The sequence below is a fragment of the Falco cherrug genome, unplaced genomic scaffold (genome assembly GCF_023634085.1).
Source record: "Falco cherrug isolate bFalChe1 unplaced genomic scaffold, bFalChe1.pri scaffold_44, whole genome shotgun sequence".
Taxonomy (NCBI): domain Eukaryota; kingdom Metazoa; phylum Chordata; class Aves; order Falconiformes; family Falconidae; genus Falco; species Falco cherrug.
The window spans coordinates 323,929-350,422 of record NW_026599484.1 but is presented as its reverse complement, the minus strand read 5'-3'; the positions used below and the strand labels follow the sequence as shown (position 1 = coordinate 350,422).

The 26,494-nt window shown below is 49.3% G+C and overlaps 2 protein-coding genes across 2 annotated transcripts; both read right to left on the bottom strand.

Moving 5' to 3' along the window:
• Positions 1 to 5,252: 5,252 nt before the first annotated feature.
• LOC129735180 (ribosome-binding protein 1-like) lies at positions 5,253 to 13,429 on the bottom strand. The gene is made up of 9 exons (XM_055700539.1): positions 13,345 to 13,429; positions 9,887 to 10,294; positions 9,193 to 9,341; positions 8,846 to 8,968; positions 7,681 to 7,833; positions 7,226 to 7,344; positions 6,278 to 6,431; positions 5,719 to 5,853; positions 5,253 to 5,435 (listed from the first exon to the last, which is right to left on the bottom strand). The coding sequence occupies exons 2-9, from the start codon at positions 10,272 to 10,274 to the stop codon at positions 5,397 to 5,399; spliced, it is 1,260 nt and encodes a 419-aa protein (XP_055556514.1). The 5' UTR covers positions 10,275 to 10,294; positions 13,345 to 13,429; the 3' UTR covers positions 5,253 to 5,396.
• Positions 13,430 to 13,856: 427 nt separating this feature from the next.
• LOC129735181 (heat shock factor protein 5-like) lies at positions 13,857 to 25,869 on the bottom strand. The gene is made up of 3 exons (XM_055700540.1): positions 25,789 to 25,869; positions 19,688 to 20,206; positions 13,857 to 14,624 (listed from the first exon to the last, which is right to left on the bottom strand). Exons 2-3 carry the CDS (start codon positions 20,195 to 20,197, stop codon positions 14,415 to 14,417), a joined length of 720 nt encoding a protein of 239 aa, XP_055556515.1. The 5' UTR covers positions 20,198 to 20,206; positions 25,789 to 25,869; the 3' UTR covers positions 13,857 to 14,414.
• Positions 25,870 to 26,494: the final 625 nt, after the last annotated feature.

Sequence of the window (26,494 nt, the reverse complement as noted above, 5' to 3'; positions counted from 1 at the left end):
TTTGTGAAAATGCTTCTCTATGAATTACAAAAAAGATTTCATTTTCTATTATTTCAGAGGTAAACCCTGAATTAATCAATCTTGGATGTGGTGTTTCTGTCTTCTAGAAATACGTGAAGCTTAACTTTGTTTTTATAGGTTGAGAAGGAAAAGGCAAAGAAAGATGTTCAAAAGTGCAGGCGGTGGCAAAACAGGAATGTGTGGATAAATTAAATAACATCACTAATCGGCAAATGAAACAAAAGATTACTGTAAGGAAGAATGACTGTTTGAAAATGGAGAATGAAAACACGATAGAAGAAAAAGACAAAAAGATTTTTTCATCTGGGGAGAGCTCAAAATTATTAAAATGCCAGTGAAAGGGTAAGCTAAGGAAATAATCTCTAGCTCTTATTTGTAGTACTATGTAAGTGTCTTAGGTTTTCTGATACTGTGGTAGTTGAAGTAGTTTCCTCAGTGGTGAAAGCCATAGTGAACAGTCCACTGCTTTTCAAAAAGTGAAGAAAATTTCTTCTTAGAAAACACTAAGCTCATGATGGAGGTTCAAATTTATGGCCTGCTCTAAAAAAAAGAAAAGGAAAAAAGAAAAGAAAAAAAAAACCCATCCAAATTCCTGTGATTTCCTTGTCAATACTGAGGCAAAATGCATCTTTGAAACCAGAAAGAAAAGCAGACTGGAAAAAGCAGTTATTTTTGTAGGAAATGGCCACCTAGAAAAGAAAAGTAGGAACTTGGGGTTTGCTACTACTCCCTTTTCTAGGTGATTTTAGTGATCTCCGTGCAGTTGGTGTTTTCCTTTTCATTAAGTTAATATGCCCTTTGTCAGGAGAGGGTGATTTGAAGAATCAGTCAGCAGTATGCAGGCGGGCGGAGGTTGTCTTTATTCGGCAGCGCTGGGTGCATGGGGGATCGCGCCACCAAAGTCATGCACCCCGAGGTGACTTTTCAGTCCCCCCTTTATACAAGCTACTCAGACCTATTCATGAGTTTTCCAAGAAATGGTTTACATATTCATTACAATTCTGAGAATTCATTTACATATCTCATGCCTGCACAATGTCCTTGAGGAGTTGTCTCTGCGCAGACTCTATTCCTCAGGGGCCATGTTTAAAGTCTTTGTCTTCGCCACGTTGCATGTACAACAGGAATCTAAGACAGAATGTCCCTTCTGAAGATAACCAACCCAAGGCCTTAGCAGTCTGTGCATCCGTCATGTGGCAGTAAGGGTCCTCGGACATCTCCCGACTTTTAACTAAACGTAGGTGCGTCATCCTTTAGATAAGTGGTACAGCATTCGCTATTCAGAGTTCCCGTTGTTTGTCAGGCAGCACCAGTCCCGCTGTGTCACCACATTTCCTTCTCAACCTGGACTTGGGACAGAGACCAGTCCTGCAGACACCTCGGCAAGGAGGAGCCCTTGATGAGGACGACGACGAGCCGCTTTTGGGTGAGCTCAGCGCTGACTGAAACACAAGCGAAAAGCCCCAGCTCAAACCAGGCCGCTTTGCTTTTCTTGGAAGTCACAAAGCTTCGCTCTGGTGGGTCTCTTTGCATCGGAAACCCTTGTGCTCCCAACGCTGTGACCTGTGTGGGTGCCAAGTCAGAGCAGTCCGTCGCCGCCTGCCTTTGAATTCAAGGTTTGAACCGCGCAGTGTGGCCAGAGCGGGCACATGCTGCGAGAGGTCACGGACCACCATTTCCCTGGCCCTGCGGCTGAGCCAGCGCAGCCCGCTGCTGTGCCGGGAGCGGTGGGGACAGTGCCGCTCTGTCCCCACACAGCTGCCCAGAGCTCAGGGGAGGGGGCGGCCTGGAAGCGCCTGGGCTCCAGCGGCCGGCCAGAGAAAGCCCCCCCAGTTCTCTCGGGGGAAGTGACTGACATGTGCAGGGTTTCTCCTGCTCGGACTGCAACAAGTTTCCCAGGAAGCTCCCCAAGGCGTGGGCGTTTGGGTCTGAAGCCCCCCGGGCCGAGAGCAGGCGCTGCCAGGGAGCTAGAGCCCGCGGCAGGCTGGCCGTCACTCAGCAGGCAGGTGAACCTGCTTCCCCGCGCCCCACTCCATCCACCTCCGCCAGCTCTTACTTCCAGCCTGCTCCCCCCGCCCCGTACCCCCATCCCTTCTCCCCGTGCGGCAGCTGCAGCAGGCGCGTACCAGCCTCCCGAGCCCCCGGCTGACGCGGGGCACTGGCACGCTCAGCCGGCAGCGCTGGCCCCGCTGCAGGAGGGCTAGTCCGCAGGCTGCAGAGGAGTCACTCGCTGACCCAGGGGAGGGAAAGCCCATTTATTTAGGCTGTTTGAATTTGGCACGCACAGAACATATCCCAGTAACGCACGGGAGGCTAAGGGGTTTGGTTTGGTTTTTTCTTTCTTCTTCTTCTCTACAGACATACAGGACAACTCTGTGCAACTCCCATGTACACACTGCACAAAGGAAACAGCTTTAAGCAACCACCGGTGAAACGTGGAAGCCTTTTAAGATCTCTGGAGCTGGCACAGGAATGCTTTCTACCCCCCATACAAAAGGCATTTCAGTTTCAGGTCAGACTGTCTAGGTGGTATTTCCATGCATTTCTGCAGAATTAAAGAAGCTAACAGACAAAAAGCCCAGATCAAGCCATATTAGTCAGGCTGATTGGTTCTACCACGTTAGATCAATAGTGATTATGAACAAACGGACCAAGTGACCAAAGACTGGGGCTGAGAATACCACTTTTTGAGATGTGGTTTCTTTTCACTGTACTACCCATAGAACTGGAGCGCTCTGATAGAAGTATCGGCATTTGTAGAAGCCTCAGAAGCATCTGACCCGCTAGTAAGTGTGTATTAGAGAAACGAAGGTAGTTCTAAATTAAACTATGTCAACAGAAAAGTAGTTGATGGAATCCCTCAGGCTGAAGGAGAACTCAAGGCACTTCATAACAAGAACACTGAACCTCTAGAACAAGTGAACCTTTAAATATTATTACTGCACCGTGAGTTTACAAGAGTGGATTAGGACTATTTCTCCAGAAAAATGTGTCTATTTTATGTCTGTTTCACTTCAGGATTGGCCTTTATTAGTACTGCTCTGCAACTGCAAGCACTAAGAATGTAACCCAGTTTTTGTGCCAACAGGTTGTTTTAGCCTAACTTTCACTACAGGTTTTCAGTTCTGTATAAAGTGGTTACAGGGGAAACTGTTTCTGAGTTTGGCCATTTGACCAGCAGCCTCAAAAAGACTGACTGAATTTTGCTTTTTACAACTCGGAAAATTAAGAACAGGAACCAGTTTGTTCTCACACCCCCACCCCACCCCCACCCCCCTTTCATCCCATGACACATTGACACTTTGCAGCGTTGGACCAACATTTTTGGAGACCTTTAGCGTTAATCCATTGGGGACAGTATTGGGCTGCTGGACAACCAATGCAAATATTAATAAACCAAGAGAAATCCTTAGATTTGATTTGTTGAGGGTCATTTGTACATACGAGCTACATCTCCAAAATGTGCTTTATTCTACCAACAGCTTCCCTGCAGTTAGTGAAACCCTTGCCTAGAATGGTTGCTTTACGTAACTGATCTATTAAAACATGGAATGCCTGTAGAGTTGTGGCACTGCATGACATCTACACGGGACTTGCTTCAAAAGCTACGACCAGGGAGCCTCCTGGCTTCTCAGCAGTGCAAGCTCGGGGCAGGTCCTCTGGCCCATTTGCTTGGCCTTCGTGCTTTATTAGTTCATTAGAACACTAGTATTCTCCTTAAAAAAACACACAACACAACAACAGGAGGCATTCCTTTCTCATGAAGTAGAAGACGCAAGGATCTGTGTTCCCAGACACAGGAGAAAGCGCTCTAAGCAGCTGGAGTCTGCTCTGTAATTAATTGACCACTGTTAATCACCAGGCAGTGGGGGTGGGGGGTGGGCTCTCAGCTTGCCATTCCCTCAGCCAGAATTCAGCAGGACCCCTTTTTCTTGCCTGATCAGAGACAGGTCACGCACATACCCCAGAGCCCAAGTGTGATTTGCACATCCCTTCTCCATCGTGACCCCCAAAGCTGCAGTGCTGGGGGGACAGGACACGTGTCTACCCAGTCCTGCCTGCGTGGAATCTCTGGTGTGTCTAATATAGAGGCTGAGCACACGCAGACTTCTCTGGGAACAAAAGGGAGGCGGGTCTGGCCTTCATCCCCCTTCCTGGCCTTGGTTCTTCACACCCCCCAGAGGTACCAAGTACTCTGGGGGCCTTTTCCCCCCACCAGCTCCTCAAATCCCGCTGATGTCAGCGCCGGGCTCAGCAGCTTTATTGTGAGGAGGCAGGCACCAAGCTGTGACGTGGTCTCTGCCATTTCCCAATAAACCAACTTGAAATAAAAAAAGAAAAATTATTTAAAAAGAAGAAAACTCGGGGGAAAAAGGGTGGGTTTGTGTGGAGTTTCAACAGGAAAGCCACAAGAAGGGGAGAGAGAAGGCTGAAGAGCCTGGCAGTGCCCAAGGACCACCACCACGCAGCACCCGCAGGGACGGAATTTCTGGGGTGCGCTGAGGCTTAAGAGAGCAGGAGCAGCCTGCGCTGGGCTGGCGAGGCTGTGCTGCTGCGCCCTGTCCCCACGCTCACGCTGCTCTGCCCTGTCCCCACGCTCAGCCTGACCCCGTGGCAGGGGACCTCGGGGTGCACCGCCAGTGTGAGAACACTCGTGGCTGGAAGGGAAGGCTTCTCTCCTTTGCGTATCTTGGAGAAAAAACAGAGGGGATGGCTGTTTGCAGCACAGCAAGCAAGGCGGGGGAGTAAAGGATCTGCTCCCGGCCACAGCAGGGTCCTTCTTCAGTGACCCCAAACACCTGGCTGGCTTGCAAACTTAATAAAAAATTAGTAAATAATAACCCGGAAAATGAAGCAAGAATAAGCTCTTTTCACTACATCACTGTAAATGCATCGACACCCAGAAATACACAAAAGGATACGCGCCAAGAGCCACCCATCAAAGAGAGGCTTCCTTCCATGCTGGGTCTCACTTTCACACTTCTTCCACTCCAACAAACAAAAAAACCCAAACCAAAACAAAAAAAGTAAAAAAGAAAGGAAAAAAAAAATCACCAGTTGATGTACAAACAGAGTCTTCCCTTTTCACAGATTTGTGGGTTCTGCCTGCCCCGATGTGGTCGGTGCGGTGCCCTTGGGAACAAACGGTAGTTGTACAAAACAGTATGACGATTTTCTTACAAACATATGCCTGCAGTGTTTACTGGTTGGGTTTTTGTGTCTGGGGTTTTTTTTAAGTTTCAAAACTAGGTTTTAGGTCACGAATGGCTTGCAACTTTTTTCTACAGTAAATCAGGCATATATTTTTAGTTTTCGTTTTAGGAATGTGTAAGGCATTTTGGTAAGGTGACGGTAAGGTCTAGGTCACAGACTCGTCAGACTGAAGTCCCTTCCTTCAAACTGTCCTCTTCCCCCTGGAGAAGGAAAAGAGAGGTGGGTTACTCAACTGGCTCTCAACCTTATCCTCGTGGCAGCTCAAGCATCAAAGCGTTTCACAGATGGGCCAGGTCCTGCCTTTTGAGAAGGGAGAACCATGGCCACCATCTCCTGTGCTCCCAGAGCTTCCCAAAAGCCACCCAGATGGTTTCTGGCAGCAAGTGCCACCTTGTCTCCGGTTTTCAACCACTGCCTGACACGCGCTTCCCCCTGCCCTCCACCAGCACCAAGGGGAGGGATGGCTGCGGCCACCACAAGTACCGTTTCCTGAAGCTGTTCTTTACACTTCTTCAGTCTCCCTTTGGCCAGTTGGTCCTGGGTAACCTTCAGTCGCTCCTGTAGTTCGCTTGCTGCCTGGCCCCGGTTCTTTCTTTTTTTTTTTTTTCCTAGTTTTTCCTACATGGGAGTCAAAAGAAGGCGTCTGCCTGAGTCTCCCTTGGCCGTCTGGCGACACTCCCCCCTCCAAAACATCTCGGGTCACCTCAGGTCTCCACTGAGCTGCCTCGGCGGCCACAAGCCAGCGATGCGCCACTGCTCCAGCGGCGTGCTCAGAGGCTCTACCTGGGAGGTGTCCTTTAAACACCCCTAAACCCCCAAATCCAGCCACACCCCGGTGACAATAACAAAGCCACAAGCTCTACCTCCTGCACCAAGGGCTTCAGAGTCGAGAGGGAGCACCCACGTCCTCGTGAGCACCCGCTGGCAGGGGCCACTGGGTTTCCTCTCTCACCTGAGGCTACCACCCAGCACGGTGCACCACCTAGGCTTCCCCCCCCACCCTCACACCCGGCGGGAGCAGGTTTGCAGGCGCTTGCCTGACCTGCAGCTGCTCCATCTGCCTCTCCAAGGCCGCCACTTTCATCTCCCAGCTCTTCCTCAGCTGCTCCTCTTGCCGCAGCACCTCTGACTTCTCAGACAGCTCGTTCATCAGCTTGCCGCACCACTCCTGTAACCTGGCCACCTCAGCGTTTTGCCTGCACCAACAGAAGCAGCGTTATTCCAGCCCGCAGGCCAGTCAAGCATCCCTGGCATTACCCAGGGGGAACACATCCTCCTGGTGGGCCTGGTAACAGGGCTTGAAACATCTCAGCGGTTGTGTTGGCCTGTTTCTCGGACACGCCTGGTCCTTCAGGGATGGGGTGGAAGGAGCCGATACATCAATTTCAAAAGCTCCGTTTCCATCACAGGAGACATTTCTTTCTCATGAAGTAGAAGACGCAAGGATCTGTGTTCCCAGACACAGGAGAAAGCACTCTAAGCAGCTGGCGTCTGCTCTGTAATTAACTGACCACTGTTAATCACCAGCCATTTCAGACTTTCTACAAAAAGGAGCGCCAAATTCTTCTCCCTAGCTCCTGGTTGTTCTGTATGCACCAGGCAGGTCTCGGTTCTTGCAGCACCGCTCCCATCAAAGAGCCAGCGACATTTCTTCTGAAGTTGGTGAGCACAAGCTCTCCGAAGTGTGGAGCAATGCTGCAGTGCCTTCTGGTCCCCTCTGCCCCCTCCGCTAGCATCAGCACAGGTGACTCCAAAGCAGAGAGGGCTTCCCCTGCCCTTCCACTTGGGAAAAGCATCCTTGTTTCCCCTGCCAGGCCCACAGAAGCCATTTGGCAATCTCTTCCTCACTCCCTCCTCTACCTCCAGCTAGCTGGGGCGTCTGTAGAAGCACCCTCCAGAAAGGGGGTGGCCAATCATGATGGACAGCCCCCCCCAGGGCTTGCCAGAGGGCGGCCCCAGGCTCTGCCCCCACCCCCACCCCTAGTCTTACTTGCTCTCCATCTGACTTCTGATCTGGCAGAAGGCATCGCTCAGGATGGAGTTCTCCTGCTGCAGGCGAGCCAGCTGCGTGTCGGGGCCATTCTCCAGCTGCTCCTGCAGGGTGCGGATCTAGGGAGAGACCAACAGGGGTTGATGCCGCTGCTGCCAGCCCCTCAGCTCTCCCCTGAGGAGCCCACTCCATGGGCAAGAGGGACTGGCAAGGAAGCCACAGCGAGGTGTCTGCTGCTGCTGACAGCCCCTGCGGCTGCTGCATCCCGTGAGGATGCTCCCACATCCCTCTTCTAGCGTGAGCACCACGGCTCAGGAGCACTGCGGGGCTCTCGCCCCTCCCCGAGGCTCTGGCCCCCTCGCCCACCTCGGTCTTCTCCAAAAGACCAGGCAGCTGCCACCGAGGGCCAGCCGGCAGCCAGCGGAGGAAGCTGCAGAGCACCGCGTGGGGCTCACCTTGCCCTGCAGCTGCTGCGTTTCGCTGACATGGTCCTGGTAGCTGGCCTGCACGCGTGCCTGCACCGCTGCCATCTCCTGCTCGCGGGCCAGCAGCTGCTCCTTCAGCTTGCCCTCCACGGCCGTCGCCTTGGCCCGCTCGGCCGCCAGCTCCTTCGAGGAGAGAAGCCACCCGGTCAGTTTCAGCGCAGGAACTCCCCTGCTTTAAGGGGACTCGAAACAAGTGGCCTCCTGGCTCAGAAGACTTTAAGAAGTGTAACCCTTTCGGCGCTGCCCCCAGGCCCAGCTACACCCTTCCGCACTTACATTTCCTCCTGCATTAAGCTTTGGGCTCAGTGGCCACTGGATGCCACTGTTGTTCCACACTGGGCCAGCTAAGAGACAGGAGTGACAGCCTGGAATTTTATTCCCCTCCCCGGCCCCAGGATCAATATCATCACATCAAGTTTGGGGCAAAGCAGGAAAACAAAAAAAAGAAAACACCCCCACAAACCAAACACACCCCCCCTCCGCCCCCTGCCAAGGCAGGGGTGCTCTCTTGGCCGGCTGGGTGATGCCGTGCCGCTGCCCTGGGCTGCCTGCACAGGCCGGGGCTTAGCACAGCACTCAGTGCACAGGGTGGCTTCGCCCTCTCCTCTCCTGCCTGCAGGCAGATGGACCTGCTGCAGCAGGGTCCTGGCGGCTGCGGGGCAGGAGGTGCTGAGCACGACGCGCCGGGGGTCCCTTCTGACTTCAACACCCAACGAGAGGTGGAGGCAAGGGGCTGAGCCAGGCAAGGGGGCTGTAAAGAGCACCAGGCTCCTTAAAAAGGGACTGATCAACACCTTCTCAGCTCAGGGGCTCTGCCAAGAGATGAGAAGGGCTTTACTGTCCTCCGGAAAGCAGCAGAAAGCTGCAGTCTCTTACGGGCACGGCTTTAGCCCCCTCCAGCTGCGGCTGCCCAACAGGGCACGTGCCTCCCCGGGCTGGATCAGGCCCAGGAGAGGAGCTCAGGTGGGCATCTCCTCCCCTTTTGGGGGAGAAAACAGCAAATGGATGAAGGGCCCAGAGAACCCCTGGGCTTCACCTCCAAGGGCGGGTAAGACGCGGGGACAGGGAGGCACACGGCGAGCCGTGAGGCGCAGAGCCCGTGCCAGGGGTGCCGGGAGGGCTGCGCGGCACTTACCTGGCTCAGCTCCTCCACCTTGTTTCTGGCAGCGGCTGCAGCCTCCTGCTTGGTGGCGAGCTGCTTCTCCTTCTCCTCCAGCTGGCGTTTCAGGACAGTGACAGGGTCACCCTTCTGCTTGGCCTGCCGGCGCAGGGTGGCACATCAGCGGGGACCACCACCTCCGCATCCAACCCCTCCACCCCACACGCACAGGGTCCTGCCCTCTGCCCCAGGGAAAATTCAGCTCCTGTCCCTAAGGCTGCCCCTCGGGGGACAGCCTGCCCGAAAACGGGCTGCCTTCACCCCTCCGCACCCCCGGAGGCTTGGCCCAGCCCTGGTGGACGCGACGCTGCTGGCAGCCCTACCGCGTGCCAGGTGTCCTGGACGATGCCCGCTTTCTCCGTCAGGATCTCGATGAGCCGCTGGGCCTCCCCCTCGCCGAACACCGTGCTGCTGACCGTGGACACGAGCGTCTTGTAGGGCAGGTAGAGGGGCCCATCCGAGTCCGCAGGTGCTGGGGAGGAGAGAGGAGGGGTTGGGAGCGCTCGAGCCAACGGCAGGGCTGAGTAGCATCGCCTCAGTTGACTTCAACCCCATAACTGCCATTTCACGCCAGCAACCGCCCAGATGTCCACAGCCAAGTTTGATACCTCTCTAACTGAAAGCAACGTGACGAGCGCTGGGGACGGCGCTCACCACAGACAAGCGTTCCCTGAGCCAGCTGCCACCTCTGCCTGGCTCTGCTACTGCTCCTGCCGCCCTGCCACCGCCCTCCATCACACTGATCGATTCCAGACGGAGCTGGGCACGCTTTGCTAAAGCCAGGGAGCAGAGACGTGGTGGGCATCAGAAGCTGGGCTCCATTGTGACACAGCCTCGCTGGGGGACTGTCGCTCCACGCAGCGGTGCCAGTGATGCAGAGCAGCAAGGTCGTCTCCTGCCTTTCACCAGGCAGGTTCGTTCCAGCTCTTTGCTAAGGGAACGAGATGACTCCAGCCCTTCTCCGATCCCTCTGCCGGCTTACCCGACGGGGATATATGCAGAGGAACTTGGCCTTACCTGGCTCGCTCTTCTTCTTGGATGCAGCCACCTTCTTGACAGGTCCATTATGCTTCTGCTCCTCATGGGCTGGAAGAACATTGCTTTTCTTTAGGGTGACAGAGCTGACCACTGGAGCACTTTGGTGCGCCTCTGGGACCTGTCCATTAGGTTTCTCTTGATTTTTCTTTCCTTTTCCTTTTTTCTCAACAGCTTCCTCTTTCTTCTTTTTCTCTTTTTCCTTCTGCTGAGTCTTCTTAAGCCCTTTGCCTTGCTTGGCCAAGGCTTCCTCAGAAGGACGGAGGACCTTCTCCATGAAGGTGAACACCAGGAAGATCCCGATGGCTGATACCACCATCAGACCTCCAAAGAGCACAAGATTCAGCATCTGAGGGTCATAGACATCCATCCTGCCTTATTCTTCTGTGCCTGCAAGACACCACAACAACAGTTAGTGGGGAAAACAAAGAGGCGCAACAGCCTCTCTGTGAGCAGCGAGTTTCCCATGTCCATCTGTGTTGTGTGGGCAACCTGCTGACACCCCCCGCCCCCTCCCAGGTTTGCGCTCCTCCGCTGCGCTGCCTGCGCACGGTGCTCCAGCCACACCGCAGGGGCTGCTTGCGCTGGCTGCAGCAAGCTCCAGAAGAACCAAAGAGGGGGAAGAAAAAACCAGGGATGCAATCAGAGACAGCCACGAGCAAAGTGCCCATGCCTTGTCCAATGGGACGCTTTTGCACGACCCTGGGCAATCCCTGCAGCCCTGCGGCAGTAAGAGAGCCCGTTTCCAGACTGCCTGGTGCAGTTTGGCCAAGACCTGGGCTCTCCCTGGGCCACCTGGCCTTATCTCTGCGCCCAGGCGCAGGTGGAAGTGCATCCAGGGTCTCAGCTCTGGAATAGAACACCCCCCTGGAAGGGGAAAGCATGCACGGGAGAGCTTTCCCCAGCTTTGCAGCAGCCCTGGCCGCCTCCCTTTGCCACCCGCACCCTGCGGCACTGCTGGCCTCTGCCCAGCCTGGCAGGGAGGACACGCAGTGACCACATCCCACTGGGTCGCTGCTCCCAGCCTCCAGTGACGAGAACCACCCCAGCAATGATGCTACAGACGCCACACAGAGAACCAAGACGCTACCATCTCCTTGCAACGCAAACACCAGGAAAAGGCCTAAGTTCAAGCCAAAAAAAAGCAAAAGCATGGTCATTAACCATCTCATCTCCCCAGCAGATGCCCACAGGAAGAAACGAAACTTGCAAAGGGAGCACTGGATGTGGTGCTTCTCTTTCCACCTCTGCTGTTAACTGGCGGGCATCCGTTCCCACCCTCCTCTCCACGCTCAGGTTCTCCACCCATAACACACGGAGCCGCAAGGGAGACTGTACTGCCTGGTCTGAGACCTGGCAGGCAGGGTGCAGCCCCCGCGGAGGAAGATGCTGCTGCCTCCACTCTTCTTAATCGCTAACCGAACCCCGTCCCGAGTCTGGAAGCCAGGCTCTTCCCCGCTGTCCCACTCGTGCGTTTCCCCCATGGGCACCACCTCCACGTGGCTCACACCACCCACCCACCCACCCCCCCACCCCCCCGATGCTGCAGCCAGGCAGTTCATCTGCGCAGGGGCACTCCCCAGGAGGTGCCAGGCTGCGCTTTCTCGTGATCAGTGCATCAAGCCCTCAGCTATCAGAAGTTCCCATCCCCGCCCTTAACTGTCAACATCATTGAATTTCCTCTTTAAGAGGTTGTGGGCTGGGGACGGAGGGAGTGGCTGGAAAGGGAGGAGGCAAAAATAAGAATAAAACTAAGGAGATCAGCATCTTTTCAAAACCTCAGTGCTCACAGGGAGCGACCTCAGAGCCTTTCCCTTTCTCACAGCCGACAGCGGCGAACTCACTCCCAGCCGAATCCGCACTGGTGCAGCGAGGGGGTGACAGGGCAATGAAAACGTCGCCTCCAACCCCCAGGGGGGTTGTTGAGGGCTGTTTCAACCAGCAGCCCAGCTCTCCCTGCCCGCCTCGCCAAGCATCCCAGACAAAGCAGCAGAGAGCCGGCAGGCGGGCAGGCTGCCAACGCCAGCTGGAACCAGCCTGCCCCCGGCAGGACCAACTTTCTACACCAGGGCACCGCGCGAGATCCCAGCTGATACTACAGGCATCGCTATCCCGGCCCGTCCCAGTCGTTTGGGATTTCAGCGGCCTCAGCCGGCTCCATCCCAGCACAGCTGGTGCCAGCCCCCTCCCTCCTGACAGCGCAGCATCACTTTGGGATGGTCCCCATCGGGACAGAGGGATTACTCCTAACCTGCAGGGTGAAAAGGGATGGATTTCCTCTTCCTGGCAGGAAACAGAAACGAGGGTCCAGAGAACATGTACCCACGTCCTTCTGCTGGCTTTAGGGCCAGACCACTGTGCCCCGGAGCTGACCGGGGCGGAGCTGAGCGCCCTGCATTCCTCACCTGGCAACCCCAACAATGCGCTGGTACCAACAGAGCTGCTGACCTCACAGTGCCACCGCGTCAGACTTAGATCAAAATTCGCCACTCCAGCTTAGGGCAAGGGCATCACTGACTGCTGGCAAATGCTCTCCAGCCCCGTCAGCTGCTCCCGCCACCTCCCAAAGCAGCTGGATGCTGGATTGGCCTTTGGGTTTTGGTTGTGGATGGCTGGGTTTTTTGAGATACTAGTGAGAGATGAGAACTTCACAAGTGAAATGCCCTGTGATGCAGCTCAAGTGAGCTCTGGCTAAAACTTACACCGTCTGACTGAATTTTAGAGGCACTAGAACTGTGCGCAGGACAAGAGCAGGTTTTGCAGTGTCTGTGACACCACAGCTGTGCCATGCAGAGCAGCACATCTGCACCATACAGGCTAGAAACCATTAGCTTCCTTCTAGAGCTGCTGCTGTGGCAGAGGACGTTCAAGCCTGTGTCTGTTGAAAGACACGATCTCAAACACCCTGTGCAACAGTAGGAATTAACAATGCGCTTGATCTAGAGATGTGGTTGTCATTACTCATTTCAAAAGGCATTGCATCTCCACGTGGAGAAGCAAAGTTCTGTTCAGCCTGTCAGACACCGTTAACCAAGGAGTAAACATCTTGCTGCAGCATTCAGAGATTTCATGCTCAGTCGGCCTGGCTTGTAGCCAGAGAGCGCCGACCCCCTTCAGTTCCTCCTGCTGCACTGGGCCAAAATCTTGCAGCCTGCAAGACAGACAGGATCGTTGTGCAGCAGTGCCAGCCTTCACACGACAGCTGGCCAGTGGACTGCAACTAGCCAGGGAGGCTGTGCTGCACAGGTGGAAGTTAAAAAAAAAAAAAAAAAAAAAAAAAGAAAGAAAGAAATCCTGAAGAAATTCAGCTTTTCTCCACACCAGACGGCTTGGGTTGGGCTCCCTGATCTCCAAAAAAAGAATCCATTGTTGATTCCTTGGAGCAGCAAAGCCTTTCTGGTCTCTACAGCCCAGATGCTCACTCTGATTCTTTCACCCACCTCTCCAGAGCCAGCGGGAGCCGAGTCAGCCATTGGAGCCTGCCTGCGTGTAGCTTCCTCACCCGCCATACCCAGGGTAGCCCTAGAAAGGAGAGGTGCGCTCCTGAGAGAGCCTGCAGCGAAAAGGGGAACAGTCTGAGCACGGATGGAGTGAAAACGTTCTCCCCGGTATTTCTGCATTGCTATTTGGCATGTAGCCAGATGTCTGCTCTGACACACGTCAGAGAAAACCATCCAAATGCCTAAGCTAAGGCAGGGCTTACCTGCTTGGTGACCCGATTGCCTCTTCTAATGTTACTACCAAGTACATTTGATTGATTACTAGCATGCTGGAATACCTTCATTAGTATGGATGGAAACGGAGCTTTTGAAATTGATGTATCGGCTCCTTCCACCCCATCCCTGAAGGACCAGGCGTGTCCGAGAAACAGGCCAACACAACCGCTGAGATGTTTCAAGCCCTGTTACCAGGCCCACCAGGAGGATGTGTTCCCCCTGGGTAATGCCAGGGATGCTTGACTGGCCTGCGGGCTGGAATAACGCTGCTTCTGTTGGTGCAGGCAAAACGCTGAGGTGGCCAGGTTACAGGAGTGGTGCGGCAAGCTGATGAACGAGCTGTCTGAGAAGTCAGAGGTGCTGCGGCAAGAGGAGCAGCTGAGGAAGAGCTGGGAGATGAAAGTGGCGGCCTTGGAGAGGCAGATGGAGCAGCTGCAGGTCAGGCAAGCGCCTGCAAACCTGCTCCCCTCAGGGAGATGGGGCGGGTGGCTGAATTGTGTGGGATCCATGGGGTTGGCCATGGGGAGAGCTCGGGGGGGAGATGAACGTCTGCATTTGGAAAGCGAGCTGCCTGGTGGACCTCTTCATCGCCTCCTGCCCCCTGTCAGTTTGCCACATGCAACGAACTCTTCTTGCACATCCCCGGCAAAGCCCAGGGGGCACGCTGCCCTGGTGGGAGCCGTTCTCGCTAGAGGTTGTACAAGTTTAATATTTTAACTGAAGGAACAATGAGGTACTTACACGGCAGACAACAACTAAATTCTTCTACTCTCCCCTTTCTGTAATAGTTAGTTTCAGAGTAGCTGTCGCCGTAATCTCTGAGAAAATATAGAATCTTTCTTACCGAGAGAGTTGCCTGTGTCTGAACCGCGTCTTTTCCTGGAGAAAGATTTTACAGATGAATCTGTCTGTCCTACAGATTCATTCACAGGCTCAGCTCCTGAAGTGAATTGTCTCTCTTCTGTCTCCGCTGTCCTGGATTCACTTTTAACACTAGTATTCTCCTTAAAAAAAACACACAACACAACAACAAAAGAAATAAAACCAAAGATCACTCAATGTTATCTTGTAATAAAACTAATATAAAACCAATAAAACAAAATAAAGGCTATTCTTCTCCACTCCAAAAGGGCATCCAACAGGTGTTGAACACTGCCTAGACAGTTGACATAGTAAGCGTTTTTAACTCAGAATTAAGGTTGCTAAATTGAAACAACCTCTTGCAAAATATCATATTAAGCAAAATATGAGATCAGAAAACTAGAATACACAAAGTCAGGGTACATGTCCCCACAGTCTGAGCTTTGCCCTCAGTTATTAAACTAGCTAGAAGAAATAAGCTAGAAGAAATACAGGTGCGCTCCTTGTTACCAGCACGTGTAATAATGACGACAGATCTAGCTCAAACAACTTCGCAGAGCTGTGTGATGCAGAACCACATGGAAACCACACGTTTCTGGTTGGGAATCTCACCCCACCCCATCCAGTCATTAAGACCTTAAGTTATAATGTGTTGCTTGCTTTTTAGAGCCCTCTGCTGCTGCTCTGCATGTGTTTTGCAGGCAGCCATTGGGCAGACGGGTACATTTCCATGATCATGTGGCAAAAATCTGTAGCTTAAAAAAAAAAAAAAAAAAAAAAAAAAAAGAGAGAGAGAAAAGGGCCAAACAACCAAGTTCTGTTTCTATTTCACTGAGGCAGTACAGGCCCAAAGTTAAGCACCTGGAATTTAGCTTTAGACAGAAAAATTTTCTCAGTATCACCTGTTCTAGAATATTCGTCTCCTCTGCAAATATCTTATCCATCAATGACCTAAAGATGAATGACTGCTCAGAGTCTGCAATGTTTCCTTCTGTTAAGAGGAAAAAAGCTTTTGAAAACCATTATGTGTGAGTTTACAGAAGACAAGAGGTCACACTTGGTAATAAGACAGTCTTTCCAAAAATCACGCTCGCCACCTTGAGTCTGTCATTACTCAATGCTGAGTATATAACCTGCTATGTGTATACATATCAATAGAAACACACGTACATTCCTTGACAAAGTTGTATAATATCATTCAAAAAGACCTGTGCAAATACAGTAATGGAGTACTCCAGGGAGAACTAGTTCCCTCCAACACACCTCCTGCACTTGCTGGACACCCACTTGACTCTTTTTTCCATCTTTGAAATGCGCTGTCTGGATGTACTGCTTCAGTACTATTAACAAGGCCACGTGAAAAACACGTGGCTAGCAGTGCCTTTTGTCTGATGTCCGAACCACAACTCCTTCCCAGGCACAAAAACAAAGGCGGCAGGCAGGCTGTAGGTCACTACCTACACCAGCTAGAATCCAAGTCTCACGAGTGATGATGACCTCTTTATTCCTGGTGACATTTACATAATAATAAATTTCCAGGAAAATTAGTGAGCAGCCTTAATCAAGCAGTGAGAGAAGGGAAGATTTCTCAAGTAAGCGTTCTAAACTGGATATTCCAGCGAACAACTGCTCTAGAAACAATTTTAAATAATGAGATTTGCAGAAAGAAGAGAATAATGAAGAGCAATACCAGGTGGGGGATGTAAAAACCAAATTGCAGTGTTTGATAAAGAAAAAACAAGTAACATGCATATTGGGATAACCATTATCAAGAAACTGTTACTAGCCGACGTGGTGAAAGAAGTCTAGACACTCTAACTAGCAGTTCTGCAAAGGACCTGGGGGTGCTGCAGTGCCCAGTAAGGCTAATGACACCTTGGGCTACACCAGGACGAGCGTGGCCAGCAAACTGGGGAAATTTCATTCCCCCTCACTGGTGAACCTGTACTTCCAATGCTGTGTCCAATTTTAACCCTTACAGCTGCGTGTGTGGAAACTGAAGAGCAGTCACACTGCACAGCACCCCTTTCAGATTCCTTTTTATCACTGTGTTTATAGAATCTTACACACCAACTCTTCAGTAATCTAATGTAATAGGTAATAATACCATTTTCATCCTAACAGCATCAGCCTAGCCCACACAAGTCTGGTTCCCAAGCTATCCCTTTTTTTTATTGTTTGGTCTTTTAAGCGAACATGTTTCTGACCACGGATTCACCGCACCTGTGGACAGACCCTCCACTCAGGTCTGATACTTCTGCAGCTTCAGAGTCCGAAACATTGTTTGGCGGAGAATCAAAGCTACCAAAGCTGACAGACGTGAAAGTTTTGCCTTTTCACCTCAGTTACTGAAAAACGCCAAAACTGCTTCATCTCACTCACTACTTACACGACTTACGAGACACTGACTGGACTATACCTATACCCAGCTGGAACCATGATGGGAAGCTGAGGTACTAAAACTAGCAACTCGCATGAACGGGGTTTGCTGGATTCACCTTCCCCAAAGAAAGCAAGCGTTTCAGCCTTCACATAGGTATGCGGCCAAGGAGACTGAACGAAATAGAGGCAAATTCCTCTTGATCAAGCATTACAGACATGTTCTATTTCCACTTTAAGAAGCAAATAAAACATTTCTTAGGAGTAGGAGTGGAATAAAATATGCCCATTAAAGGCCAAAGCCTGTAAAAGTCTAGGACAGAAATTCACTGAGGCTGAGAGGGCAACACTGGATCTGAACTGTTGAATGTACTAACTCTTTTCATGTAAAGAACTGCTCTTTAATTTGCTGTCTTTTAGGAAATCGGGAAAGCAGAATAAAGCAGGTTTCTACTAAACTGTTACTTCTATGAGGAAGACAGTTCAAGGCTCAGTGCTGGTCACAAGAGTAATTAAATGCTGGGAAATACCTGAACGAAACAGAAAACAAAACAGCAAACATCTTTGTGTCACTGTAAAAATGTTCTCTTCATTTCAGAAGAGGATGTACTAGAACAAGTTGAGAACAATTCCAATGCTAACCAGAGGTGCAGAGCAGCTGCCACGCAGAGGAAGCTACAGCAGGGCTGTACAGTCAGGAAAGGCGACTACTGAGGCGGCTGTGATAAGCGATGCGGAAAGTCACAAGTGACATGCAGTAAGCAGCCAGGGATGACAGCTGAATGTCCCTTCTGAGACGGAAATGGGGAAGCATCACATGAAACTACTAACAGCCACGCACAAAAGGAAGCTCTTCGTGCAGGAATAGCCCGTGAGCAAAGTACCAGCTTGGTCAAAAGGTCCCGTAGGCTAAAACCGACAGTTTCAAGGGCTGACTTCAGTCCACAGAGCAGAAACCCAAGATGAAGTACACAGCATCATCGCAAGTCCTCGGGCTGAAAGTAGCTGGAAAGTATAAGCAGGAATGCCCTGCTCTGTTTGCGGGCCTTGTTCTTGCTCTTCCCTACACATCAGATTACAGCTGTTGTTTTGAGACTTGACACTGGGCAAGACAAACCTTTGATCTGACCCAGCAGAGCTGTTCTGATGCTCTTGTACGAACAGTGGAGGAATTTGCTCCCCCTCTGCTCGTATAGAGAGGAACAGAGCGGTCTTCTGTGCACGCCCACTATTCTGTCACAAGCTTGCTCTAAAACACATGGTACCAACAGCCGCTGAAAGCCTGAGTGCTTCCAGACTCAGGGATGAGGAAGAAAACTGTGCTGGAGCCTGATGTGAGGAGTACAGGCACAGAAGCCTCCTCTGGAGAGTTCGGCACCTGCCATGACCGCAGGCTCTGGACAAGCAGGGTGTTAAGTTAACCTTCCCTCTCCTGAGTTTGGGAGGAGGAGACTAGTTAAAGAGTAGTTCTAACAGAAAGAGGGAATCTGTCAAACAAAACGCTGAACAGTCCCTGAATTGCTTTTCAATTGCTCAAAAAATGAGGCCAGTTATTTAACCAGTTACGGTCCAGGACCAACATCAGGATTCTCACAAATATACAAAACCTCCCTCCCAAACAACTACGTGGTTCATGCGCTTAATTCCCCCAGTTCTTGACAAGGAATTTCAGGTCATGGACTCCAAAGGCCTTCAACAAGGGACAACCTATCATTCTAAAAATGCAGTCCAAAAATTCTCGAAACTGACAACATTTAAAGTGCGGTCAACGCTTAATATATTGAGTGGGCACCAATTAAGGAGTACTGCCAACTCTATGCACTAGCACAGGGATGTGCTCTTCCCTACACAGTACGGAGCAGAACAGTCTAGTCTAGGCTTGAGCTATGCAGAGGCTTGATCAGGATACACATCCCTTTCTAGAAAGATACCCAAGAGGAAGATGACTAATCTTTATAACGCTGGCTGAAAGCAACAACGGGAGGTTTGCACCAGCTGATGATTTCCGATCTAGAAACTTCAGTGAAGGCGTCAAGCTACCGACAGAACAATAAGACAGTAGCTTCAATGCATACACAAAAATGAGATTTTGAGTGCCTACATGCAAGGTAGGTCTCATGCAGCAGAAACAGATGCAGTCAATCTCCTGAGCTTACTTTGTTTTCAAAACAAAACCAAAAAAAAGCAGAGCATGCATTTGCTGCCTTAACAGAGTAACATCTAGAATGCCCCTCACTCCTCATGAGACTTACAACTTTACCTACAGGGAAGACCAGCTCCAGGTAGACTGAAGTACAATTACAACTTGTTGTACACCACAAGGTATAAGCCAATGAAGATGCTTTATACCATTCAAATGTCAAAAGACTATACTTTCCACTGAAAACAGAACTTAATAACTATTTATCAGAAACAATCTAAGCGTTTATCTAAATTTAAGCAAAAATCTGCCTCCAGTGGCAATTCTCAAAATACTCTTCTTTGTTGGAGATTAAAAGACGGTATGTTACAACCCAAAAAAGCATCCACTTCATCACCACGAATACACCTGCACTACACATGTTTCCCATGCAAATGAACACCCTAACTTGGCCAACAGGCTGACACATGTCATGCTCATTAACATGGGATACTTTTTCATTCCGTCTTCTTTTTGTATCTTGCTTTACCAAGCAAACCCTTCACTGTCCATTAACAGCTTAATTAAAGAAGCCTTCGGTTCTTAAGCAGGCAAGAATATTGAAAAGCTATCGGTCCAGACCCTAGCATTACTATCAAATATAGTTAGCTCAAGAAAGATGTTGGTTTACCTCCCTTTACCCCTTACCTGCTCTGGACTGAACAATTCTTCCTGAAAAATCATGAGGGAGAACTCAGCTGGGCGGTGATCTGGTTCTTTGCTCCGTTCTTCATCTGCTTCCTGTGTGGTCAGAAGTTCTTGTAGTATTTTAGCAGCAGCAGCAGTTTCTATAGACAGAGTGGGATCGGCAGCACAAAGAATGTCAGAAGGCTGTAATGGAGACAAATTCAGTGCTCCATCTGCTGCCACCAGAAATGACGTGTCTGAAGTTACAGGAGTGAGACGTTCCAGCTGGCTTTCCTCAGTTGAAAAAGGTGTGTAACTATTAACAGGCACTGCCTGATTTCCATTAAGCTCCAGGATTGAACTCTGGCTCTCTACAGGTGCCACTCCCACCTTTTCAGCTTTGCATGATGAATGCACCTCAGCGGCAACCTGAAACGTGGCTTCAAGACCGACTTCTGCCTTCTTGTTTTCTTCAGATATATTACATAGCCAGTCAGATGGCATCAGTTCAGCTTCATAAGATGACTGCATTGGAGGATTCTGGAAAAAACAAAATACAGTGAACTTTTGTATAAAAAATTACCACGACAGGATGTGTATTGATTCTGTTTATCCATTTATCCAAAAGCTTGAAAGATTGTCTGTTATTCTCAGTTAAAATAGCAAGTTTAACCAGAAGAAGAAAAAAAAAAAGCTACTGCTTTGTCTTGGTTTTCATTAACCACCTTACTCTTGGCACACTTCCTTTCTTCTATTCATGGTCTATCCTGGAGAGGAGCTGGTGTATGCCTGCAGATGCATTGTCTGCACACCCTTTGCACCGCAGGTGTTAAATATACCCAAGCATTCAAATCAGAGACTTCTGGTCTTAGTAGGACCTGTGGGGGTACACTAGAACCACCCTCTTCACGTGCCACATATGTAATAGAAAATGAGAGAGAAAATCCACCCGCCTTCAGTTCCTTCTAAAACTCAAGCATTCCTGTTGTGTATAAACCCAGTATAAACCACAACATTTTTAAGCAAAAGAAAAAGGTCCATATGCTGTAAATGTGCATATGGACAACACAACTTGAGGAACTCACCGCTTCTTAACCAATAACATCATTTTCCTCCTCAAGCGACTGTCCATAGGCACATCTACACAAGGGGTGCCCCCCAGGGATGCCCCAGTCCCAGGAGGAGTGGGAGTTCAAATACCGATGACAGCAAATACTGTAAAACTGCCCTGCCTGTCACAGCCTCACATCTGGACTCTCCGGTCATGACAGGGTCCCACAGAGGCACAACTCGAAGTCTGCATCAATCTGCGTAAAAACCCGACAGAATTTCAGGTCAGAAACCCTTCTTGTAGAACCTACAGAGACTGCCTTTGCCATCACAGATCAGGTCTGAACACTACTAAAATTTTTCACTGTAATGACATCACAGGACGACAGGACACAATCAGCAATCCAGTGATGATTTTTTTAGTAGCATTCATATATATCGAATAACCTTTGAAACAGAACAAAGACAATGACAGAGTTTTTCAAAAGCATCAAGTCCTACCCAAGTGAAATGATAGATGACATTTTAACAGCCAGTGTCTGTACTGCTACTTCTTCTGGAGGTGACTCAATCAAAGGACACTAGAAGGGTCATTTCTTCTGACAAATACAAGTCATACAACGATGTTGAACAGAAACTCAGGTCTATTTAAAATACAGCCTTCTTTTGGAAGAGATCCAGCATGAAGGATTAGTCCTTAGTGCCTGACTATCCTTAGACCTTCTAGCTGAGGTCATGGTTAATGAAAAGCTACTTCCAGAGACGAGTAAATTAGAAACAGGAAGCTGCAGGATCACCTACTAGGAAAGCCGTATCAGATCAAATGCCAGTGAAGGACTTGGTCTCTCCCTGAAGGAGATACCACAAAGAGATGAGATCCCGTCTTCTGGGTGTGTGAAGTCAAGTCCTAGTGTGGATTTGTGTAGATGTGCCAGTTTGCAGATAGCCACAAACTGTGGAGGGTGGGGGGAAACAGAGGGGAAAATAAAACCTGGAATTTGAGAAATTTAGGTTAAGTTAAGCAAAATCTTTTCATTAAAGGCTAAGCCACCTTTATGTTTTTATGAGATAGGTTCACACATTATTCCTCTCATTTGATTTTTTTTTCAGTTCTATTTTTTTAAAATGTTAACAAGGTGTTTCATTTCTGTTGCATTGCTTGTTTACTGTCGTAAGTAGTCAGGATTTTAATTAAGATCTGGGTTACCAAACCGTCCAGGAATAAGATCATCCCTGCCAAAAACCGACCAACCAACCCACCCATACTGAATCTTTTTCTGCCTCTTCTTAGGGGACCTCAGCTTGAAGCTGTTATAGCACATATTGTCCTCTTGGATGCACTACAGGATCTCGTATGTATTTCCAACAGGAGAAAGGAGCCACACAAAGGTACAATTTAAATCCTTTTAGTTCACCTGGAAAAGATATGACAGACGAGGATGGGGGGGGGGGGGGAGCAATGAAACAAGGAAAACCAATAAAAGATTGAGAAGTCAGGGCTTGAAAGACTAATAGCTTGCTGGTCATGCAAGCTCAAGAGGAAAAATGGTCTGACTTAGCAAAAGTGGTGAAAGAGAAGATGGGCATTTCACTTATAAGATTAGCATAGCGTGAGCAGGAATTAAAGCACAACCACACCTTTTCAGGGACTGCTAGCACTACACAAATCTGGCTTGAGTGCTTGGGCAATCGGAATTCAGACTTGATTTCTTTTTGAAATAACATAGCTGATTATCATTCCTTACTACAAATAGAAAGTTTTTCTTCTTTTTTCTTGCACGTTTATTTCTTCCATTTCCTGTTACCTCTTGCTTCAGTTCCACAAGGAAATACTGACAGCTTAATAACCATGGTAATAGCAATAATCAAACAGCAGGGCTGCTATTAAAAAAATAAAAATAAAAATGAGGTGAGGGCAGGAAAAAAAAAATAATCGCTGAAATCCAACATGTAGCCTGAGTTCACATCTATGATAAAGCAGTGGGGAAGTATTGAGCTAATGGTTGTGAGCTGCCAGCACTGCTGCTGCAGAAGATAGCAGGAGGTCTCTCAAAAGACTCATTCCTACCCAAGGATACCGATTCATCACACTAATCCAAACCCCACTTAAGAGAACCCTAATGGAAAATGGGTAAGAAGTTGTACCCGAGCTCCCTGTTTTGTAACCAACCGTGATGAGAGTGTAATACAAACCTCTGAAACCCCGATTTCAGAAACCTGGTGAGATACACCATCATCAGCCACCATGTCTGGGTATAACCACCTCTGCCCCCTTGCCATTCCACGCAGTAATTCTCTGCAGCTTTTCCTGGAGAGCAAACTGCAGGCAACCAACCAGTTAGTTACCGGCCTGGTCTGCCCGTGTTCCAGGCAGGGTCACCTAACACTTTCAGCAGCTCAGGTGCGTACTGTACAAGCCCAGCAGCTGGCCTCCAAGACCCAGAAACTCCACCTGTCTTAATCTCTCCTAAACTTAAAAAGTGATGCTCTCTGCAAGACCCAGTAAGAACAGCACAAGGTTTAAGCTTCCTTGTCCGAGAGTGCCAGCTTTTCCTTCTGAGACCACAAAGCACCGTCTGGATCCAACAGAAACGGGGCTGGTAACCAGCTTGCTGACTGCTAGTGCGCCGATACGGTTCGCTGTCTTCGGGACTGGCCCGGCAGTTTCGTATAGGCTTTGCCACTCCTACCTAGCAGCACACAGCGGGACCAAACAGCCTAAAACGCCCCGCAAACCACGCTTCAACAGCATCGCACTGAATTCCTGCAACTGGTGGAAGGTATTGAGTGGAACGATAGGAAATATTCCATGCAATAGTTCTATTTTTTGTGAGGAACAATAAAAATGCTTAGTCAGCCAGGGCTGATGAATTTTACCGCTTTTGAGGATTTGTGCAAGTGGTTACTGATGGATGATCAATACGCCAGCCGGGCAGGATGCTCAATACTGCAGCTTGCCACATCCCCCAGCAGAAGTTTGGGGAAGTATATGCCCCAGAACACACAAAAGGCAAACTGATTATTCCCCACAGCTCAGCAAGAACCGCAGGCAAACTGCTGTCTTCTGTACCACCTGCACAGCCTGTCACCACGTTCCAGGAGAAATGACCTATGCTATGCTAAGACTCAGAAATCTCTAGAAGTCCCGTTGATCCACGCGGTACGATAGCTGTGTTACCCTGCTCAGAGACAGCCGGTTACTGACCTGGTGGAACTGATACAGGGCACTGCTCGCCTTTGGCCTTCTCACACAGAGGATCGCCTTCCCGCAGTCTCTGCCCAGATGCTCGGCAGCTTTTTGCTGGGGGTTTCCAGGAAACAAAGCAACCACTAGCAAGTGGCCTAAAGCTCTTCTGGCTCCACACACTGCCCACGGACTTGCTTCTCCAAACAACTGAGTTTTACTAGACCCTTTGGACACTGTATGTTACCCTTCAATCTAGCCACAACACCACCTTTGACAACTCCTTTGGAATGATTTACTATCCCATTGATCTCGGCCTTCCGAGATAAGCTATTTAATTGTGACTTCCCATCGCTCAGATGGATCCTCGCGTCCTGGATGAAAAAAGCAGCTCACGATCAAAGTGAGAGGACAAAGATGCACTGCGCGAAAAATAAATACTACAATATCGACGGCATGACTGGCTGTTGGCTATTTATAGCCTTACACTAACGTGTTATCTGTTGCAGAATGGCTGTGTGATCATGGCCATGACTCCCTTAAAGATCTTTGTGAAACAAAGTTAGCGTAAGTTAGCTGAAGCAGGCCTCCTATGCTGAGGCATGCTGATAAGGAAGCTGAGAAAAACACTGACCTTGTGCCTAATGTTGTAAATAACTTTGAGGAATTCGCGTAGACAAGAGAGGAAAAAAAAATATGTAGCTAGCTATCCGCAGAAACCGCAAGTAGGAGGACGTATGAAAATGTAACCCTTTAGAGCTTAGCCAATCAGCAGATGTAGGCATAATTAACTGGAACTGTATATATGACATAATCGCGCCGTAATAAATCGAAGCTTGCTCTATCACTCATATTGAGTCGGCTGCGTGCTTCCCCTCGCTCGTCAATGTGGCGCCCGAACAGGGACATCCCTCCATCTTGTGCTCCGTCTGAGGGGTGGCATGCAGATCTTTGTGAAGACCCTGACTGGCAAGACCATCACCCTTGAGGTCGAGCCCAGTGACACCATTGAGAATGTGAAGGCCAAGATCCAGGACAAGGAAGGCATTCCCCCCGACCAGCAGCGGCTGATCTTTGCTGGCAAGCAGCTGGAGTTATCCAGGCCATAAGCCGCCCATCTTGGATAAGCTTATTTTTTAAAAAAACTCATGAATAAAAGACAAAGGTTGATATTTGCAAGATAGGAAACTGGATGATCAAGCTTGGGTAGGTCAACCCTTTTTCAACACACATAAGCATAACTTGCTTCGCTTGTCCTCTGTGAGGGGGGAAAAAAGTATATGTGTTACGCTGTAATAGAAAAGGAAGCCCTTGCATTCTTACTAAAGATCTTCTGATATCTGATAAGCCAGGCCCTCCAAATAAGGTGCAGTTTCCACTAGAATTACATAACGCATTTACAGGAAGTGCTGGAGTTATCTTTAATAAGAGATCTCTGAGGCGGGGCCCATTCCAAAAAGTCACCTTAGTTTTTCTCGTTCAACAAATGAAACTCAGGACTGCAGGAAGCTGTCCGGGACAAAGAAGTGGAGCTGCTTCTCAGTTTTTTCATAATATTAAAGAATCTCTTTTTGTCCAGGCAAGAGCATTCTTCCAATACAAATGCAGGCTCATTAACTAAAAGTGATTCTGGTGAAGTCAAGCAAAAAAACACTCCACTGATGAGGACACCCACTATGCTGCTACCCTGAAACCTAACCTGAATTACAAAACTACCCGTTTAACATTCAGTGGTTCTTTGAAATAGGTATTTGTAAACCACATCACTTTCACTTTATCAAGCAGATCAATTTTCAAATTTATATCCTTAATTTCACAAGTGTATAAACCTGCAGCTCATTCATACAGTCTCCTTCGCTTTCACCTCCTTTCAGTAGGCTACGCTCACCTGGAGAAAGCTGTCGTGGGTGCACGCTGAAGCAGCAGGACCAGCACAGCCAGCCAGAGGATCTGTGTGGGCTGCTGCTGAACAGCTCTGGTGTGGCTGCAAGAATTCAAACACAGCTATCAGACTGCCGGAACTTGTGTCTGGTGTGCAGTTCTATTGCTTACTTCGATTAAACATTTCAATAATCACACAGTAAGCGAAATTCCAGAAATTTATTGTTACCTCCCAAGCCATTTTAAGACCAATTTCTTAATCTTAAAAATACTTATTTTAAGATATGTATAGATATATTAAAAATATATATTGTAAAATTGATAAAACACACACATACATGCAGAAACTTCATCATCAGTCTTTTCTGTCTTAATATCACCTCCCTGATTTGGCTGCTTGAGTTTCTTGTCACAATACACCACAAAGTGCATTCACATAGCTGAGCCTAGGTGTTCATACACACATACACACTTGTGACCATGTGAATTTTAAGACTTACAAAGAAAATGAATTATCTTAACCCAGAGTGTGTCATTCCGAAGAATATCATGACTACTCCTGAACTACCACTCACCAGAAAGGTTTTCATATGTAAATGAACCCTACAGGCACAGATGTATGCCAAAGGCACGATTGGACTTGCACTGTCAGGTGGCACCAATAACTAACATGTCTCACATGGTCTCCATGACTGATTTTTCATTATTAGACA

Coding starts and splice junctions, on each gene's coding strand:
- LOC129735180 (XM_055700539.1), bottom strand. CDS start 10,274: ATGGATGTCTATGACCCTCAGATGCTGAATCTTGTGCTCTTTGGAGGT. Junction 7,834..8,845: donor AGGTGGAGGAGCTGAGCCAG/GTAAGTGCCGCG, acceptor CTCTCCTCGAAG/GAGCTGGCGGCCGAGCGGGC. Junction 6,432..7,225: donor AGAAGTCAGATGGAGAGCAA/GTAAGACTAGGG, acceptor CTGTTGGTGCAG/GCAAAACGCTGAGGTGGCCA.
- LOC129735181 (XM_055700540.1), bottom strand. CDS start 20,197: ATGCAGTCATCTTATGAAGCTGAACTGATGCCATCTGACTGGCTATGT. Junction 14,625..19,687: donor AATTGTTCAGTCCAGAGCAG/GTAAGGGGTAAA, acceptor GTTTTTTTTAAG/GAGAATACTAGTGTTAAAAG.